Below are 20,656 nucleotides of genomic sequence, written 5' to 3'. Positions count from 1 at the left end.
TAACCTCTCCTAAGCCACTCTAAAACATCTCATTAAGACACAGCATGGGCTGCATTGCAAGGCATAGAGTTGTATGGTGTTAATTTAAAAGCTAATGGTTTTAGTAGCGCTATTGCCTCCGAGCCGTTTCCCCCCACCTTTTTTCGCAGTTGAAGCACATCAATCACTTCTATCAGTATAAGTCCCGGGCCAAAGCTGCTGGCAGCGTTAGATGTCTCCCTGCCACTGAAACAGACCCTGCATGGTGCGAAAGCACCGTCAGATGGAACGTGTGTGTGACATGTTAGCAGATAAACTGGCTCTACTTCACCACTACTGTCACTACATTCTGCCCCTCAGTCCGCGGAGAGAATATCGATGCGAGCTGGTGGTCGATAAGACAAAGGCACTTGCAGAGGAGGACGCCAGAAGAGTTGGTCTATAGATACTGTACTGTACACCAGTGGTTCTCAATCTTTTTTTGTGCCGCGGACTGAAATCATTCAAAAATGTCCAAATATTTTAGATATTTTTCAAGTATTTAAAAAAATAGCATATCTACAAGCTCGCAGCGCAACACGAAGTGACATGCTGTGAGCTTGTAGATCTGCTATTGTTTTTATAGCGAACGTATAAATGGATTAAGTGATTAAGATGATTCTAATGCTATGTTAACTACTTTTGCTCGGGACCCCCTGGAACCCCCCCAAGGACCCCATGGGGGTCCCCGGACCCCACTTTGAGAACCAATGCTGTACACTTCCTCTTGCTTGCTCGTCATTTTCACCTTGAAGACACAAAGAACACAAAGGAAATAGGAGACTGTACGTTGCCATAGATGACTCTAGTCTTACTATTGTGAGAACGCAGGTATTTTCTGGTATTGTTTGTTGATATTTTCTTTACTCAACTCTCATAATGGCTTATGGGTGTGTTTGGAGGAACCCATGTTGTACACTTCCTCTCGCTTCCTTGTAATTTTCACCTTGAAGACACAAAGAACACAAAGGAAATAGGAGACTGTACATTGCCATAGATGACTCTAGTCTTATTATTGTGAAAACACAGGTATTTTCTTGTATGCTTGTCGATATTTTCTTAACTTAACTCTCATAATGGCTAATGGGTGTGTTTGTGAAAGTTGCAATTTTATGTTCTGGGGTGCATCATAAAAGTACACAATTTTCGAATGTTATTTGTCAACATGGCACTCGGTCACACAGAAACAGAAAAGGAAAAAAAAAAAGGTTTCATCCTTTTCCGTTTCACTCCACTAAGCCGGTCTATTGCATTTGTTGTGCGAAAGGCTGTTGGTCGTCCCGGGGGGTTTCGAACAAAAACGCATTTCTCTGCCGGCTACAGCTGCTGTGTATCCATGTGCAAACGGGCGCCAGATGTACCTCTGGCCAAGCACTCACATACTCCATCCCAGTGCTCCCTTCCAGCCAACTTAACCCATCAAGACCGGGAACGCATCTGTGTCATTTTAAGATGTCTTTGGCTATTCAAGATACCAGATATACAAGCTCATAGCGCCATAAGCTTGTAGATCTGCATTTTTTTTAAATCTATCATTTATAACTCAAATCTTTGCTTCTGGAGGTCCCTTGAACAAAACATTTTCAGATGGGGGCCTGCGGCCAAATACATCATTTTGGGGGTCCTTGAAGTTGGAGCACCACTGATATAGCAGTATATATTTGGCCGTAGACCCCCATTTCAAAATATTTTGTTTCAGGGACCTCCAGAAGCAAAGATTTGAGTTATAAATGTTCGCTTTAAAAGAATATATATAGTCAACACACATTTTTCTATAAATAGCAGATCTACAAGCTTGTAGCGCGGCACTCGTGGCACGCTATGAGCTTGTATATCTGCTATTTTTGAATAGCCAAAGAAATCTAAAAATGACACACAGATGCATTCTGGATTGAATGGGTTAACTGATATCTTACACAGGCTGCTTTCAGAACAAACAAAGCCGGACAAAGGAAATATACCACACGATAAAGAATCTCAATCGTGTGATTCCTACCCAATCAGATAATTCATGTTTTGTTTCTTTGGCAACATGAAGGTGCTTTTGCACACAAAGCACGCACAGACTCACAGCAATGTTGTTAGTTGATAAAACAGTCTGGCTGCTACATAGCTTTTTTGCGAACAGCTTTTGTTTACCAGGGTTTGTGTTTATGAATGAATATGTATTTGCATGTTTTATATGCACACTTGAAGTGGAAAATTGGTTTGAGTGTAATTACGCTGAAATCTGTGTGACGTGATCAGAAGAGGCTGCATGAATATATCAAGCATAAAGCACACAGAAAATGCATTTTCACTCCTCGCTGTTTCTTACTTGTCGATCTGCAAATGTAATCACATTCTGCAGGTGCACTCATTGTGAAGGTTAATTAGTGCAGTTGAAAATATTTGTAGATATGTTTTGTCAAGGAAAACTTGGCAAAGTAGTAGATAGTTAAATATAGTGATGCTGATTAAGTTAGTTGCCTAGCTGCCTATAGCAGGGTTTCCCAAACTTTTCCATGTCATCTAGCCAGAGCTATTATGACACTACTGTATATAGACTTACTTTGTAAATGAAGAATATTCATATAATATCAATATTCAATCATTTATTGCCAAAACCAACTTACTTTGTTGACAGAGTGGCTGCTTGGTTTGATCCCGGGCTCCCCCAGAGTTAGTGTCGAAGTATCCTTGAGCAAGACGCTGAACTCCTAATTGCTCCCGATGAGCAGGTTGGTGCCTTGCATGGTTTCCTCCGCCATCGGTGTGTGTGAATGTGGGTGAATGTAATGCACAATCATTGCAAAGCGGCGAAAGCGCCTTAGATAAAGGTGCTATATAAATGCACCATTTACTGTATAGTTCCAGTCATTTAATCCTCCTAATGGGAGTTGATGAAGCGCGCGCGATACATGAACCACGTGGTCGAGATGAGATTGGTTGAGATCAAAGAGTGTTCTAAGTTACTCTTTCAGCGGGTCTGAGTTAGCTTTAAACACAGATTCAGAACCTTCAAGTGCTTATCAATCATTCACCTATAAAGTCAGAACTGAAATTGGCATATAAATATGGAGAAGATCAAGGCCTAATGTCTTTCAGTGTTGGGTCACCAACCATCAGCAGGTGTCTGGTCTCACTCAGCCACGGTGCCTTGTGCCGTTATTAAAGTCATGACCAGACATATCATGGAATAAGCCGAAGGCAGATCTTAAGTACTGTACTGTACTGTACTGTACTGTACTGTACTGTACTGTACTGCAGTGGTCTTCAACCCTTTTAATATCACGGTCCATTATGTATTCGGCATTTGAGCCACGGACCACCATTTTATGAGATTTAACCTCTAAGACCCCAAACTTTAGAATATTTTGTTGTTGTTGGATGAGATTTTGTCCACAATTCCATGCTGTATTGATGTGGTACCATAGGAGAGATGACACTACAGGCAAACGTTGATCAAAGTAACTATTCTTCTACATTCTCTAATTGTGTAGACTTCTAGTTAATTAAGTAATGCAGATGTTTAACAATAATTTTACTCTTGAGAGTGTAAAATGAAACAATCCATTTGGTTTCATTTTACACTCTCAAGAGGTAAAGATCTATAAGGGTCCATTTGGTTAATACCAACTCTTCCATCATTTAGCTGGGGACCACCTGGAACCTCCTCAAGGACCCCTGGTGGTCCCCGGACCATTGGTTGAGAACCACTGCTGTACTGTACTGTACTGTACCTCGTCTGGATGCATGCATCTCCAGAAATCCATCTGGAATCAAGAGCATGGATCTCCATGTACATATAAAATCTAGTGTTGTTATTATTATTGTCAACCACTTAAACCGTATGTACTTTGTTGACAGAGGTCCCCCAGGGTCTGTACTTGGCCCCCTCCTTTTCCCTCCTCTATCCCAAATCTCTTACCGCGAAAATAGCCAAAGAGATATTTTACGCGTCGTGATGATCACCTGTTGTCACTGAATGTTTGTCTATTTTCGCTGTACGTTTGCCTATTATGACATGGCCTGAAAGGGGAAACTACGGTATGTGTAGGTAGGGTTGTATGTGTTTAATTTCACTCTGGAGAAATTCAGTTAAATTAACTCTGTGTTTTTACTGTTTTAAACAAACCAAGGCACAGAGTTTTATCTGGCTACTCCCATCAGCCCAGAGACAGAGAGGGACACACCCACCCAGGATGTTTAAAATCCTGTCCCACATGCAAGAGTTTAGGCTATTTAATATGTTGATTGGGGATTAATTGCTCCATCTGGCTGAAAATGAAAACGAAAATGAAAGAGAAAAAGAATCCTTGTTTCATTATGGCTACGGGTGTTTGTATAGCGAGACGATGGGGGGGGGGGATGGGGGGAGGAGGAGGAGGAGCGTGGACAGGACGAGGCTGCACCAGAGGGAGAGCTGAGAAAAAAATTGATCATTTTTCTCTGGGACTGTCATACACAATAGGCAGCCTCATTTGTCTGCTCAAACTCCTTTGTTTCCAGCCAGGCTCCTATGGTCTAGGATTAGGCTACTCAGCGACAGTGGTGTGTAAAGTAACTAAGTACATTTACTCAAGTGCTGTACTTAAGTAACATTTTGAGGGATTTTTACTTTGATGGAGTATTGTATTTCCAACTTTCCGTACTTTTACTTCCATTCCATCTCAGAGGCAAATATAGTACTTTTACTCCACTGCAATTATTTGAAAAGTTAAGTTACTAGTTACTTTGTAGATTTTGATCATTATTACAAAACATACATTAATCACTTCAGCCCTATACATTTCGGCCATTTGGAAAATAGCCGATCTACAAGCTCACAATGCGTTGCGATGCAACGCATTGTGAGCTTGTAGATCTGCCATTTTCAAAATATTTGATACATTTGAAAACTTGTGAAATGGGACACTCTGCACAATGACTACTTTTACTTTTGGTGACGATACTTTTGTACTTTTACTCAAGTACTAATTTTTTATTACCAGACTTTTACTTGTAACAGAGTATTTCTACCTCGCAGTATTGATACTTTTACTTAAGCAAAACAATTGAGTATTTTTTTCCACCACTTTCAGGCTCCCTGGTCCAGGATTAGGCTACTCAGCGAGAGAGATGGAGAGATGGAGAATGGGGGGAGGAAGGGGAGGGGGGAGGGGGGGGGGTGAACAAGGGGAGAGGAGAGAACTGAACCTCGACCAAAACAGCTATGAGCTAATTATTACAACAGCCCCATGTTATTTTAACACAGTTCTATAGCATAATGCCCGTGCTGCAATATTTAAAGACTTGCTGACTGGCCACAAAGAGAGTGGAACAGAAAAGAAAGCAGGTCTGTGGAGGTATTAAAAGGGAGGAATGGGGGGGAGGGTGGGCACAACTGCACAGTTTTCACGTTTTTTCTTCCAAATTGCCGCTGCAGTTCCACAGGAGTGCTGTTGACCCAGTTTATCTCTCTCTCAGGTGATTAATGCTACAAACAAAGGTCACACCGGGAGACAGGGGGAGAAGGCCAGTGCCCAACAGGCGTTCAGGGAGTTATACAATACACTGCTCTTTACTACTGAGAATGTGTTCTAGTGTTTGTAGGGCAACACCCAGTCTCGCTCTCCAGGAAAAGACACGTACAAGCCATGGGACCACCAACCAGCAAGCTATGAATACAACGTTATTTCTAACCAATATGTATGGTCGAGTATTTTAATTCAATATAACTAGCACTGGCTGGACGTACTGTAGTCTCTGCTACTACTCAAACTTTTAACACTGGTGACGGCTAGGACACTTTCTGGTTGACAATGGCCGCGCTTCCCAAAGAGATCCTACGTGCGGTCCTTGCGAAGGCTCCGCTAAGAAGGCTGCCTGAAGTTACGGGCATTACCCGAACACGCACGTAAGCGCCTCTCTCCACACAGGCTACGCTCCACTGTTCCACTCAACTACCTTATATGTACATGCTCGCAAGTGAAGTGGGATTGTACTCAGCCCATCGATACAATAAGGCTGAAAATGAATAAGCTTTAAGCGCTGTTGGTAACTGTGACTGCACAATACCCTTGTTTATTTTGTTTTATTCTATGACTTCCTTTTTCTATATCAATTTAGGCTATAATATGAAGATAGACAGTGGTGTACTGTGGATGTTTTAACTAATGGATGAAGCGCAACGTCAGGTGCATGTGCACACGCTCGCACATACACGTGCACGTGAGCGATCGCCATTTGAAATAACCTATTTAATTTGTAGGCCAATTTATTAACCCACAATCGAATGTTATTTAATTTACTTGCATAATGGGGACACTTTAGTGTTTTCATATACATTTTCCTTGCAGACGTCACCTCACCTCTGTATGAATTTAATTCATGAATCCATTATCCAAACGTTGTATTTGGACTGCTTCAGGACATCTGACAGTAGGCTATGCCACCTACAGTATTAGCAGGTCACACAATGGACCATTGATATGAATCCACACTTCTCTGTCTGACTGTCTGTCTGTCTGTATATATATACTGTATATATAAACATGGCGAGCACAACAGCTGCTGTCACTGTGTGTGGGGTCTTTCTTCATAATGTTTAAATATAAAAACTCAGAAGGCTTTCGGGAAACGGGTTTGCTGCTATGCAGTGCCTTAGGAGGCTCTTAAGCACGTGCGTAAAGCCACGCACGACCTGAAATCGCTTTGGAAAACCCGGCCAATGCCGGTAAAGTTATTGAAACAGACTTTACACTGGATTGAACACAAGATACACGGCCATCTTGAGTGCAGTTCGGAAATTTATCTCACGTCGTCAGAATGAGACAATGGGCATAAAACCTACGAATTGCATCTTTAATAAATAAATGTATATTTACTGTACATAATAAGCATGTCTCAGTACAGTGGTAAAAGGTAACTTTGTAATGCTGATACAGTACACAGCATTGTCAGTGAGTGAACTAGTCTATTTGTTATAGTAAAGCCACGCAGTTAAACACAGCTACTGGTCATTTGGACATGTGCACCTCAAATGGGGTTATTCACATGTTGGTAAACCGTGGCCAAATCATCTTTGTTTGTGCCTCAGGAATACTGGGAGGTTTTAAAGGTCTCGATAGGAGTTCCGGTTAACGAGGCATCTTTACTGAGCATTAGAAGAATCCCACGCTCATTTCATTTCAGGTACATTAACTTTGTCTGCTGCAAATTTGGTCACTTTGTCAAGACCCAGTCTGCAGAATTTAATCCTCTGCCAGTATATTTTGCATTGCAATGCAGGAATTCAAAATATAGGTTGAGCGACTACTGCTTTGAGTTTTCCTTCCTGTCGTTCATTTTATTCTTCAGAGCCGTCGCTTTTTGGATGCTAAATGCAGATTTCTACCCTCTTCTTTTCTGTCCTTTTCAAGTAATCATTTTAACTCAATTCAACAAGCGTGCCCTGCAAGCAAAACGCTTCAATCCAAATGCCAGACTTGAATAAAACTGCTTGAATAATTGTGCTGCGTCTACCCCTTTTTTCTGCCACTATCTAAATTATAATCTGTAGTCTCTGTATCTATACCAAATCACATTCTCTGAGGTATAGCACAGCAATGGTTTCTTTTCGAGAGCAATTACTGGGGCTAAATGAAGCGGTGATTTTCTTCATACATGGGCCAGCTGCAGTGCAAATGGTTTTCACTCTGCCAGAAAATCTAGTTGATTCTGTGGAGCCAAGCCTGAGGATGCACTTATGAGTGAATGAGAGCCACTGGGGCAGTGATAGAGAACCAAGGGCTTTTCATCCAGCCATACTTATCGTGTCACTTCAGACTGTCTTTTCGTGAATGCTTTTTACAAAGATGCAGTGTTTGGTTATCTTCTGTGCCAAAAAAAGTGCTTGAGCATCATTTATAAAATTACGAGGATCTGCTGTAGCGTCTCGAACTACGCTGCAGTGTATCGCCGTATACTGTACTGCATTGTCAAGGACCAGAGGAGTGGACAACTTTGAAATACCCAGAATGTTGCTCTCTTGTTTGAACGACAATTGACTTGAGAAAGCAGTTTCACACATTTTTTCCTTCTACTCCAAATGTCTTTGCCGAACGTTCAGCCATTATGACCCAGAATAGGGACGCTAGGGTGCAAGTAGTTAAACACATTGGCCCTCCCGAGCTTTGACATTGTGGCTTACCAATTTACTGTTGGCAGAGTGTATGTATGTCACATACTGTAACACCATGCTCTGCAGTTGCACACAAAACACGTGTCTAATGGCTTTCCCCTCCTTCTTCCTCCTCCTCCTCAGGTGAATGGTAAAGAGCTGTCCAAGTCCAGCCATGAGGAAACAGCGGAAGGCTTCCGCAGCCTCACCAAAGACCCCATCATGGTGCAGGTTATCAGGCGGACGCCCGGAGGCCGTCCCCATGGCTCCCCTCAGGAAATCCACGTTATGGATGTGTGCACGCAGACCGACATCACTTTCGAACACATCATGGCACTGGCCAAGCTGCGACCCACGACCCCTCCAGTGCCTGATGTCTGTCCCTTCCTGCTCTCTGACAGGTAGGCTCCTACAGTACATACCTGCTGTGAACCCCCGGTTGTAGGCTCCTATCTGTAAACCCTGATAGGTACTGTAGGCTCCTTTCCTGCAAACCCCTATACTGTAGGTAGGCTTGTGCTTACCTGTAAACCCTGACAGGTAGGCTCGTACTTACTGTACTTGCGTACAATCCCTGTAGCCTGTGGGAGTGTTAAGCCCATTGACTATTAGAGCATTGCTTCTCAAAGTGGGGTCCGGGGACCCCCAGGGGTACATGAGGGGATACCAGGGGGTCCCCAGCTAAATGATTTATAGGAACCAAATGGACCCTTATGGGTCTGTAACTCTGAGAGTGTACAAATGTACACTCTCAGAGTTAAATTAACATTGATTTTACAATATGAATTGGGGTCCCAGAGATAGAAATGCCATTAAATGGGGGTCCGTAGCCTAATGCATGTCAAACTGGGGGGGTCCTTAAATTACAATGATTGAGAATCACTGCTAGAGCTGTGAAAATCTTCTCTTATGGGGGTCCCTGGCTTATCTTTGCAAATGGGGGTCCGCGGGCTTATAAGTGCCAATTTGGGGGTCCTTGACATGAAAAAGTTTGAGAACCACTGTATTAGAGAACCGAAGTCTGACATCACTGCCGGTAGAGGCTGCTATCCCCCCCTGGGTCACAGACACAGAGTTATTTTTTCCATTGAAAATACCATAGGGTCTCAATAGCATCGTGGCATATACTGTAGTATGAACTGTGTTCCAAAAAAACGGACATCAACACGATAGGCAATACACATGCATTACCCAAATACAGTACAAACGTATTTGCCTTGAAAATACTGACGAGTCTATCTGACGAGTTGCAATTGTCATTGCAACATGTCTTTACAACTTTCCCCTTGTTCAGATTTAAAAATAAATCCGCTCACTGGCACTGTTGACTATTGACTGGTGCCAGTGGGAAAAGCTTCTCTGATTAACTTTAAACCAGCCTTCAATAAAATCATTTGCTCCTGCCGAACATGACTTGTGTGGTACAATCAATACATTCTACAATTGAAATCACGCCACCACCACAATTGAAAGGCAGGAATGTGCAACAATACCTCAAAGACATACTGTGTCCTGAAAACAAGACGATGAAAGACGATTTTAGATGAAAGCGTCTAAAAAGCTCTGAAAGCATCTAAAAAGCTCTGAGACAAGCCGGCAAGTTTATTTTTTTATAGCACCTTCCAACAGCACTGCAATTCAACGTGGTTTACACAAAACATTAAGAGCATTCAGACAAGAAACACGTCGTAAAATGTAATTTGAATTTGATTTTAAATAGTTAAAGAATAAAATAAGAATAAGCTGAAATAGAGACAGATGCAATTACGAGAATAGAGGTAGAGAGCAGCTCAAACAATTAATCAAAAACCTCAATTAAAAGGCAGCAGCAAACGGAACAAGGGGTTCTTCTTGGAAAACAACAAAGAAATCTGGGGTTTATTACTTCCCTTTGGTCGGAGTTTTGTTCATACTCTATTAATCTCACAGGAGCAGCAAACAAGCGAACGAAGACGAAGTTTAGCATATCTAGGTTTCTCCTCGAGGGACATTGAAACATTAACTATGCAGTGGGCTTTTATTACAGCGTGTGGAAGATAACGGACAGACTTATGATTAATTCCAATAACATCAAAGCATACCTAATTACACACACACACCGACAGCAGTGGGTGTTAGGCCAAAGAAACCAATATTTAAAGAGGTAGAGCCCGCAAACACCGTCTTCAAGGCAAAGGGTCACTTTATTGAGTTTCGATCCCCACAGGATCTTCATCAGGTCGGTATATTTCATTCCAATAACATCTCATGGATGATGAATTGATGGGTTTTAAATTTGATCAAGTATACATTGTCGTTTACAGTCCACCAGAGACCTCATATACAGCCATCGAGGGATCCGATTTCAATCTAGTGTTTTATCTGCATTATTGAAAACAAATATGGTCATTGGTCCGCTGATAACCAACCATGATAAGGTGTAACCACACATTTATTAAACGCTGTTTTTTATAGTCCCAGGTATTTCATGCATGACCCCACCTAACCCTCTGTCTGTCTTTCAGTAGCTGTATAGATTCCCCACAGGGCCTGCTTGTAATAATTGCAGCTGCTTGGTATATCCATTTTGTTTCATGGAAGGTTTACAAGGTGATTAAAGTGAATGGGCTAATAAAAAACTAGGCAACACAGTGCAATGCTAAGCTCACTGGCTACTTGCAGCCCCCGGGCTCAGCCCAAATGTAATCAATGTGACCCATAAAACCCCCATTTTCCTCTCTTCATCGGAGATCAGGTGCACAAGCCAATATATTGCTAGATTTTTATAGATATAACAAATGTTTGCCGCTCTTATTTTTCAGGGTGGATTGTAAACCTTTGTAATTGTATTCTACGCACACACGCCGCCAGAGACGTTTCAAATGTATAATATTGTACAGTAGAATCAGAGTGTAAAGCATTCTGACATTTACTAGTCTGGTCCTTTTGCCCGGGAGATCATTTTTGAGACAGGTCCTGTTGGTTTTACAGTGGTGGGTAGTCTGCGTTTTTCAGACAAGAGTTGGTTGTATGATAGCGCCTTGATTAGTATCTTGTATGGCTCTCAAGCCGCTCATCTTGTCGCAGCGGTCCCCATTCAATGTTGTTTTGTTCTGTGAGTGAGTGCAACATAATAGAGTTACACCATACAACGTGTGGGGGGTTGTCAGTCAAGAGCACGAAGCAAATTAAATGACTGTGTTTGTGATTAACAAATGGCTGTACTTTTATCGCATGCATTCTACTGGCAGTGAAAGCCCTTGACAAATCCTTTCTTCCAGGCTCAGGCAGTGACGAACATCCTGTCACTTCAAGGTATTCAATGAATATTATGTGAAAGAGAATGAGCGAGAACTCTAGCTTTGCCATAGCAAAAGAGAGCTCTTTTCTCGATGTCTCCACTTTCCCCCCTCCCACTTGATAATGGTTTCTATTTTTATTACCCCTAATTCTTTGTATCCTCCCATCTTCCCATCTCTTTATTTCTCTCTATCTCTCTCTCTCTCTCACTCTGCTTTTCCTTCTCCGCTGACAGCTGTCACTCTCTGCAGGACCAGGAGTTCTATGAAGGGACTGACTACCTTTCGCCTCTGCCAGTCGATGGAGAGAGGACAGAGGAGTTTGAATATGAGGTAAGAATCAATTTCACCCATATAGTCAGTTTTTAGCCTTACTTCATATAAAAATAAAAATAAATAGCTTATCTACAACGTGTCACGATGCAACGTGTTGTGAGCTTGTAGATCTAATTTACAAGGTTGCATGTATTTAATTCAGTCTGACCAGAAGCTGCGATAAAACATATCCCTACCAGTAGTGATACAAATGAATTACCAGAGGGGGGATTTCAAAAACAGAAGCATGGATTTGCTCCCCCCCCCCCCCCAGCAAATGGAACCCTGCCTGTAATCATCAAAAGTGACTATGGTGCAGCTACAATACAAGTATATGCTTACATGTATACTATATACATTGGGGCACGCACACACGCACGCACACGCTCACACCATGCAAGCACACACGGACACATATGCACACGTGCATACACACACACACAAACACCCACAAACACAGGAACGCTACCCCACCCTACCCCAACAACATATGCTTATAAAACACTCTGTTTACCAATCAGTCCAAGAGCCCGGCACTAATTGACTCCGCACATATTCCCCAAGGGCACAGCAGTGACAGATGAACAGTCACATGATAGATATCTTGGAATATCAACAGGACCTTTGACACTCCCCCTGGTGATGACGACACTTCTGCATTTGTTTATTCTGTTCTACAAAGTGAAAAAGAAAAAGAGAGCCTTTGCTCAGAATTCCTATGAGGAATTGTCTTTAGTGTCTGGTGATGTGCAACATTACATTGCCGAGCGTACTTGTAGACAATATGTACAGTAGACTGTACATACTTCCAGACAGTATAAACAGTACTTTCAGACAGTGTACCGATATCCTAAAGCTCAACCTAACTTAAGATCTTCCCCTCGGTCCAGGGACGTACACACGTAGATAGATTTGATGTAATCACTCAACAACAACATCAACACGGACACCGATACTGTCTTTTGGTAATTTATTAAATAAAACACACACACATTCTCACATAAACACACATGGTCATCTAACTAAACTATCACTGGTACAGTATTTCTACCTTCAGCCAGCCCAGAGAATCTACGCACATTAGAACAATGGGTGCTAACGGTAGCATGAGGTGGTGTTGTAGTAGTAGTTGCAGGTTATTTAACTGAAAACACAAAACCACACGAAAAGAAAATACCATTAATAATATACGAAACATGCATAAATAAACTAACAACATATATGAGTATAATAAAAGAGTTTTACACAGAATGATCACTTTTCGTGCACAATTGTCTTACCAGCTCTCTATTTACGTGCGAACGCTCTCTCACGCTGCGATGGAATGAAAACTTTCTGGTCAAAACAACTCTTCTGCGCACGCGCAAGAACACATGTGGACCTCTCGTACATAAACACACATACGTTGCAATTAAATAAGGATGTTTCCCGTATCCTAAACTCACCGGAATAAATCCTATAAAAAAGTATCCCCGAAATTATACATGCCCCCAGGATCCAACCCCCCAAAGAACATGAGTAAAGACAGTAAACACGACAAACAACACATTTACAACAACAATCCTGACGTCATAGCAGCGGAGAAGAAAAAGACCCCTTCTCTCCTCTAGAGGTCACTCGCTACCAGCTTGAATGTTTGTAAACATGTTTGTAGAAATGTATAATATGGTCGGAAAGACCCTATAAACCACACAGACAGTATGAACTTCGGCAGACTATACAAAGATGACAGACAAGCTCACCGCTTAAAATTGAGCATGTATTGTAAAATGCATGTTAATAGCACTGTAATGTAGGAGAGGTAGTGAATAATGTGAATGCAGGGCTGGGCTGCAGTGATAAATGATATACAGTTAACACAATGTAAACACAAATAACAAAAGTGTACTGAAGCTGACTTAGAAAGTCAAATTCTTTTCAGTTTGCCAAAATTTCTGACCAGTCACATGCAGTGTTCACATTGCGGTGATTTCAAGCTACTGTAGTTAGAAAAGAGTGGAGGTGCAAGAAGTTCCCAAAAACCTCACTTTGTGCAAGTTCTCCGCAAATCCGCATTTTGCGTATGCTTCCACTCAAAGGTTCTTGTCGGCAAGTGACGCCATCATGCCATGGATTATAATTTAAGCCCATAGTTCAACAAGAATAAATCATGAAATTATACAGCCGTAGTAATATTACGGTGAAAATATTACAGCATTACATGGGATTCATGTGCTGCTACCTACGTACACTATAGTAGAGGTGTTTTCATAGGATGGAGCACAGGGCATAAAGCTGGTTGAATTTCATTGACAAAACCCCATTACAGAGGAACGGTGTGTGTGGCAGGTGTTGTATGGAAAAGAGGAAAGTTGTTGTATGGCATTGGTTCTCAAAGTGGGGTCCGGGGACCCCCAGGGGTCCTTAAGGGGGTTCCAGGGAGTTCCAGCTAAATGAGTTAATATAGCATCAAAATAAGTGTAACCACTTTAATCCTATACATCGGGTATTCGAAAATAGCCAATCTACAATGTCTCAATGCATTGCAATGCAACATATGAGCTTGAAGATCTTAAAATGTGAACAATTTGGAATATATCTGATTTCCGGTGTGGTAGGTATAGTATGGAACAGAGTGAAAGGTGTGTGTGATACTGTAGGTATAGTATGGAACAGAGGAGAAGGTGTGTGTGATACTGTAGGTATTGTATGGAACAGAGTGAAAGGTGTGTGTGATACTGTAGGTATTGTATGGAACAGAGGAGAAGGTGTGTGTGGTACTGTAGGTATTGTATGGAACAGAGTGAAAGGTGTGTGTGATACTGTAGGTATAGTATGGAACACAGTGAAAGGTGTGCGTGGTACTGTAGGTATTGTATGGAACACAGTGAAAGGTGTGTGTGATACTGTAGGTATTGTATGGAACAGAGTGAAAGGTGTGTGTGGTACTGTAGGTATTGTATGGAACAGAGTGAAAGGTGTGTGTGATACTGTAGGTATTGTATGGAACAGAGGAGAAGGTGTGTGTGATACTGTAGGTATAGTATGGAACAGAGGAGAAGGTGTTGGTGTGGAACTAAGTGAAAGACGTGTTGAGACTGACAGCAGCATATCTCCCTGATTCCATCTTCACTGGAGCTGAAGTAACGGAGGTGCAGGAACTGGCGCTGAGATTAGTTTGATAGATGAATTTAAAAAGCTTGTCAGTCTCCTTTACGCACACACACACACACACACACACACACACACACACACACACACACACACACACACACACACACACACACACACACACACACACAGAAACGAGACGTCCTTTACACACAAAGACACACACACACAGACGGAGTCATCCACAACACAATCAACCAAAGCGTGACACTCTCCCTCACATGCACATGCATGCAAGTGCATGCACGGGTGCAGTCGCACACGCACACACACATGCACACACGCACACACACATGCACACATGCACAAACATGCACATACATACAGACACACACACATGCGCATATATTGTACACTTGCACACCTACTGTATAAGCACTGCATGTATATACTGTACATGCGCAGTATGTGCACACGCGCGCGCGCACACACACACACACACACACACACACACACACACACACACACACACACACACACACACACACACACACACACACACACACACACACACACACACACACACACACACACACAGACAGTATACAAACATACATACGTTTGCACACATTCACACACCATACATATGCTTGCACATACAGTACTGTATGTGTGCGCACGCACGCACGCACGCACGCACGCACGCACGCACGCACGCACGCACGCACGCACGCACGCACGCACGCACGCACGCACGCACGCACACACACACACACACACACCCACCCACCCACCCACCCACCCACCCACCCACCCACCCACCCACCCACACACACACACACACACACACACACACACACACACACACACACACACACACACACACACACACACACACACACACACACACACAGATGTACATTACCAGTAGCTCTGACAGGAGGTGATAAACAGACTCTCAGTGGCATAGCGGGGCCGTCTCGACCCAGAGACTCCTATCCCCCTAATGTTCTTCATTTCCAAGTCATTGCGGAGCAGACCTACTGCGTTGCAGGACCACCTGCCTGATCTGATCAGTGATGGAAAAATACTCACATGTTTTACTTAAGTAAAAGTGTCAATACTGCAATGTAGATACATGTTTTACTTAAGTAAAAGTGTCAATACTGCAATGTAGATACATGTTTTACTTAAGTAAAAGTGTCAATATTGCAATGTAGATATACTCTGTTACAAGTAGAAGTCCTTTACTCAAAATGTACTTGTGTAAAAGTACAAAGGTATTGGTATCAAAATATACTTAATGTACCAAAAGTAAAAGCACTCATTGTGCCGAATGTCCCATTTCACAGGTTCAAAATGTATACAAATCTTTTGAAAATAGCAGCTCACAATGCGTCGCAATGCATTGTGAGCTTGTAGATATTTTCGAATGGATGGAACCTACATTTCTAAGGGGCGAGTTAAAAAAATGCCTCGGGTGATAAACCCGCCCCATATTTGCACACTGGGCCCTGATTGGTGCCCCACAACTTGGGGGGCCGAGAAATCCAATCACAAAATATTATGTTTTGTAATAACAAAATAACTAGCAAATAGTACGTTTTCATACAATTGTAGTGGAGAGTAAAAGTACAATATTTGCCTCTGAGATGTAGTGGAGTAGAAGTAAAAGTATAGAAAATTAGTAATACTCCAGTAAAGTAAAAGTACCTCAAAATTGTACTTAAGTACATGTACTTGGTTACTTTCCACCACTGGATCTGATGTATGATGTTTGCCCCCCCTCCCACCACCCCCACCCACATGTGTTTCATTCGGATGTGTCTGAATGCCTCCACCAGACTGAGCTCTCAGAGCTGTTTCTACACCTCCTAAAGAGATGTGTGCATCCAATTGTGTCGCCGAGGCCCCAGCGTCAACATGTAATATATTAAGCCCTAGCTCTTTATGCCTGATTTCTATTAACAAATCCTATTATGTTGTGTGTGTGCTTTGCGAGCCTTGTACCACTTTTTATTTCATGCTTGGGGAAGTAGATTCCACACTAATGCAACCCCACTTACCGAATGTCAATAAGAACGTCCTCCAAGGAAGACGTAGGCGAGCGCTCAATGCCGCCGCACTCTGAGCCGAAGGAACCAGGCTCTAACTCACTGCACAGAGAGAGAGAGAGAGAGAGAGAAAGAGAGAGGTAGGGTAATAAAAACAGAGAGGGGATAAGAGAAAGCGAGAGAGGGAGAGGAGAGGGGAATGGCGAGAGAGAGGAGGAGGAGGAGGAAGGGGGTTGGGGAGAGAGAGAGACAGAGATTTCTTTAAATTACCTCAGTCAGATAAAAAGAAGCCTGCCATCACATCAGAGAGAAAAATGTCTAAATCTAATTTACCTCTCTAATACGCGAGGACATTGATGTTTCCTTTAGTACAGAGGCAATCAGTATAGCCAGAGTCTGGACGCCGGAGGAAGAGGAATGCCATCAAAGCATTGATTGTATATAAAATAGGTATATATTTTGTTCTTTTTTTTTTTTAAAGCTGCAGTCTGGAACTTTTATGTTCTATGTACCTGAGATTCAAACATGGGTCTCCCATATAGAGACACCAAAAATGTCTAAGAGGTAATCCCTGCTTGGCCAGGAGAGATATTGCACTTATGCTAGCACTCAATTTCAGAGTAGGGAGACCTCAAACCACTGCAAATCTGCTAGTTATATTGTACTAGACCATACCCGTTGGGGGATATGAGCACCCGACGCGCGCGGCATGGTCCGCTTTTTTCACGGATATGGCAACAACGGCGCTTGTTTCACACACATGATTTGGCAACCCGGGAGCCAGCTAACACAAAAACGCTAATAAACAGCTGACATTTGGGGAAAGCGAAAAACGGGCTTCGGTGTTCCGTGCACATGGTAATGGTCAATGGCTGTGTGCAAATGCAGATCAATTGCTCCAGCCACTGAGAAGAACCGGGCAGAAGAGATTTTGGGCTCACCGCACAGAGCTTTGTAGAATTATAGGATGATTAACATACTCTATCTTACAGATTGTTTTTTCATAACGATTTATTCATTAAAGTAAGGTAAGGATTCCAGCTTTAACTTTTTATTCAGTTGCACGTGTGGCTGCGTGCTGGCCTGAAGATAAGCAGAATGATGTGGTTTTGTCTAGTCTAGCCGAGGTGTTAAGAGCAGACAGAAATGCCGTAGTGACCTTTATTATAAAACCACTTTTTGCCCCCCTCTGGCCAAGATTCAAATCCCATCAGATGTAGTGTATTATGGCCTACTTTATCTCCCTCTCAGCTAGCCTCTCTGCTTTTCCAATAAATTAAACGTGAACTGCACACTGTGTTTTATAAAGACCCTCTCAAGCCGAACTGCTCGAGAAGAAGCAAGGATATTTGAGAGTAAAAGTATGAAGACGCATAACATTTTCCTTGGTAATTCATAGCAATGCAGTTCAGTTTTTCAACATCGATTTTAAGGTCAAGAGAATCTCCCCTCTGAGCAGAATTGGAGAACGCTTAGCGTTGTTTCTTTAGAGCCACATGCGTGTATGGTTCATCACAGAGTCAGTGAAAAAACAATCAAGTCTGCACACCAGAATGCTGCTCCCATCGTGGATTTTTTTTATTGGTAACGTTTCGAGCCGGTAGGCTCTTCATCAGACCTTAGACAGCTAATATTCAGTGTGTGATGAGCCCCACACCTGTGGCCTTTTTCAGACAATCAATCAGTCCTGACAATGACACATTGAACACCCTGTTCCAATACATTATTACAATATCCCATACAATATATACAATACAACACAATATTGAAACAGACGTTAGGGATATACGAAAGGACTCAGGCTGTATGGCCGTCATAAATCTACCTAAGGAGGCGCCTCTTGTCTACTCTGAGGAAAGTACCCTGCCCTATGGCAAGGAGAGACTCCATCTACGCTTTGGAAACAACTCAGAGGGCAGAGGATGTGCCTGTACACCATACATCTAGAGATCCATGCATATACGTATATTCATAGACTTGGACCTCCTCTCTGTCCCCTAAACAAGCAAGCGAACCTTGGGGGACAGAGCCTTCAGTGTGGCTGCCCCCACCCTGTGGAACTCTCTTCCAATAGGGATTCGACATGCTCCAACACTGGACTCTTTTAAGGCTGTCTTGAAAAGACACCTATTCTCTCAGGCATATGGCATACAGTTGTTTGTTGCTTTGTTTGATTGTTTGTTTGTTGGTTGTTCATTGTTTTTGATGTAAAGCGTCCTTGGGTTTATGAAAGGCGCTATATAAATTCAAGCTATTATTATTATTATTATTAATATTATTATTATTATTATTATTATTATCCATACACATAAAAACCTTTGGTAAGAGACCATATTGTGCCCTTACAAAAATTGATGTCTGATGTCATGCTCCTCATTAAGCTCTTTTGGAGCTAGAGTCTGTAATACAGTATATGAATCCAAAGCAATTCCCTTCTTAGTAGAAGAGTTGCACATAACAATTGTGTGTATAATAATAGTGTCAAGGGAAGGGAAAAAAAGCGAAAAAGTAGGAACATCTATAAAGCAGCAAAAATACGGTACGCTGTAAAGTCCTGAGTGTTAGTGTAAACGTTGAGTGTGTACAAAATGAACCCTTCCCTCTCAGAGTTAAATTAACTCTCAGGATTTTATTGTGTCGTGTAAATACCGGGGCTATTACACAATGGCTGAGACAGGCCCAAACTACCACTCTTTGGTGTTGGACTCTATTGAATTAATGGCCAAATCACAGGACATGCACTATAACTACCTTTCAAAGGGGGAACTGTATCGAAATGCATGGGAAATACATTGGTTATGAGGGAATCATTTCCTTCCATTAGTTCCACAGAGTTCTAAAGAAGCAAAGTGCCCAAAGCTCAGAGATAGATAGTGGATCTTCTCTCTCGCTCTCTCGCTCTCTCTCTCTCTCTCTCTCTCTCTCTCTCTCTCTCTCTCTCTCTCTCTCTCTCTCTCTCACCCTCTCTCTCACCCCCCCTCTCTGCCAGTGGCAGCCGTCCACGCGTCTGTGACTGCTTTTTCAATTACTGGTAATCAAAGGCACGATTATTATGACAGCATCCAATGTGCTTTGGCGGTGGGCGGCAGTCTCCCCCTAATCACGCCATCGCAGTCATTAATTTACTGTCAGCCCTCATCCGCGCGCCACGCTGCAATCTCCCCACCGGAGAGGCTGAGAGCTCTCCTGAAAACAGCGGAAAAAAGACGAGGCGGGAAGAGGCAGCGTTCCAGAGAGATGGCAGAATGTGTGTGTGTGTGTGTGCGCGCCTCTGTGTGTGTGTGTGTGGTATCAGAAGACAGGTTCTCTTGTTGGAGATTTATACAAGTGTGTGTGTGTGTGTGTGTGTGTGTGTGTGTGTGTGTGTGTGTGTGTGTGTGTGTGTGTGTGTGAGCAACTGTTTTCATGCCAAAAGCATAGAAACATAGGAGAAAAAAAGCATCTGTTGAAGGGAGAGGGGTCATCTGTCTGTGTGTGATTTTCTTCTTTCTCTGACCATACACACATGCACATGCACACGCACACACACACACACACACACACACACACACACACACACACACACACACACACACACACACACACACACACACACACACACACACACACACACACACACACACACACACACACACACACACACACACCCACAGTAGTATGCTCCATCCAACATGCAGTAATCACAGCCATCCGTTTTCTGTGATGATTCAGCCACAGGTCTTGTTCCTCCAAATGCATACATTAATTAGTCACAAGCAAATGGAGCCTCTTCCCATTGA

General features: G+C 42.6%; 1 protein-coding gene across 1 annotated transcript in view; it reads left to right on the top strand.

Moving 5' to 3' along the window:
* The window catches only part of LOC311047781 (PDZ domain-containing RING finger protein 4), a 173,997-nt gene that overhangs the window by 125,494 nt on the left and 27,847 nt on the right, over positions 1 to 20,656 (top strand). The window contains exons 3-4 of the mRNA XM_084060646.1: positions 8,285 to 8,541; positions 11,655 to 11,751. Coding sequence (XP_083916772.1) covers positions 8,285 to 8,541; positions 11,655 to 11,751 — 354 coding nt within the window. The remainder of the gene's footprint in view (positions 1 to 8,284; positions 8,542 to 11,654; positions 11,752 to 20,656) is intronic.

This window comes from Gymnoscopelus microlampas (genome assembly GCF_963454915.1).
Source record: "Gymnoscopelus microlampas genome assembly, chromosome: 6".
Classification (NCBI taxonomy): Eukaryota; Metazoa; Chordata; class Actinopteri; order Myctophiformes; family Myctophidae; genus Gymnoscopelus; species Gymnoscopelus microlampas.
Note: the sequence above shows the minus strand (reverse complement) of the source record. Positions and strands in the feature narration are given on the sequence as shown.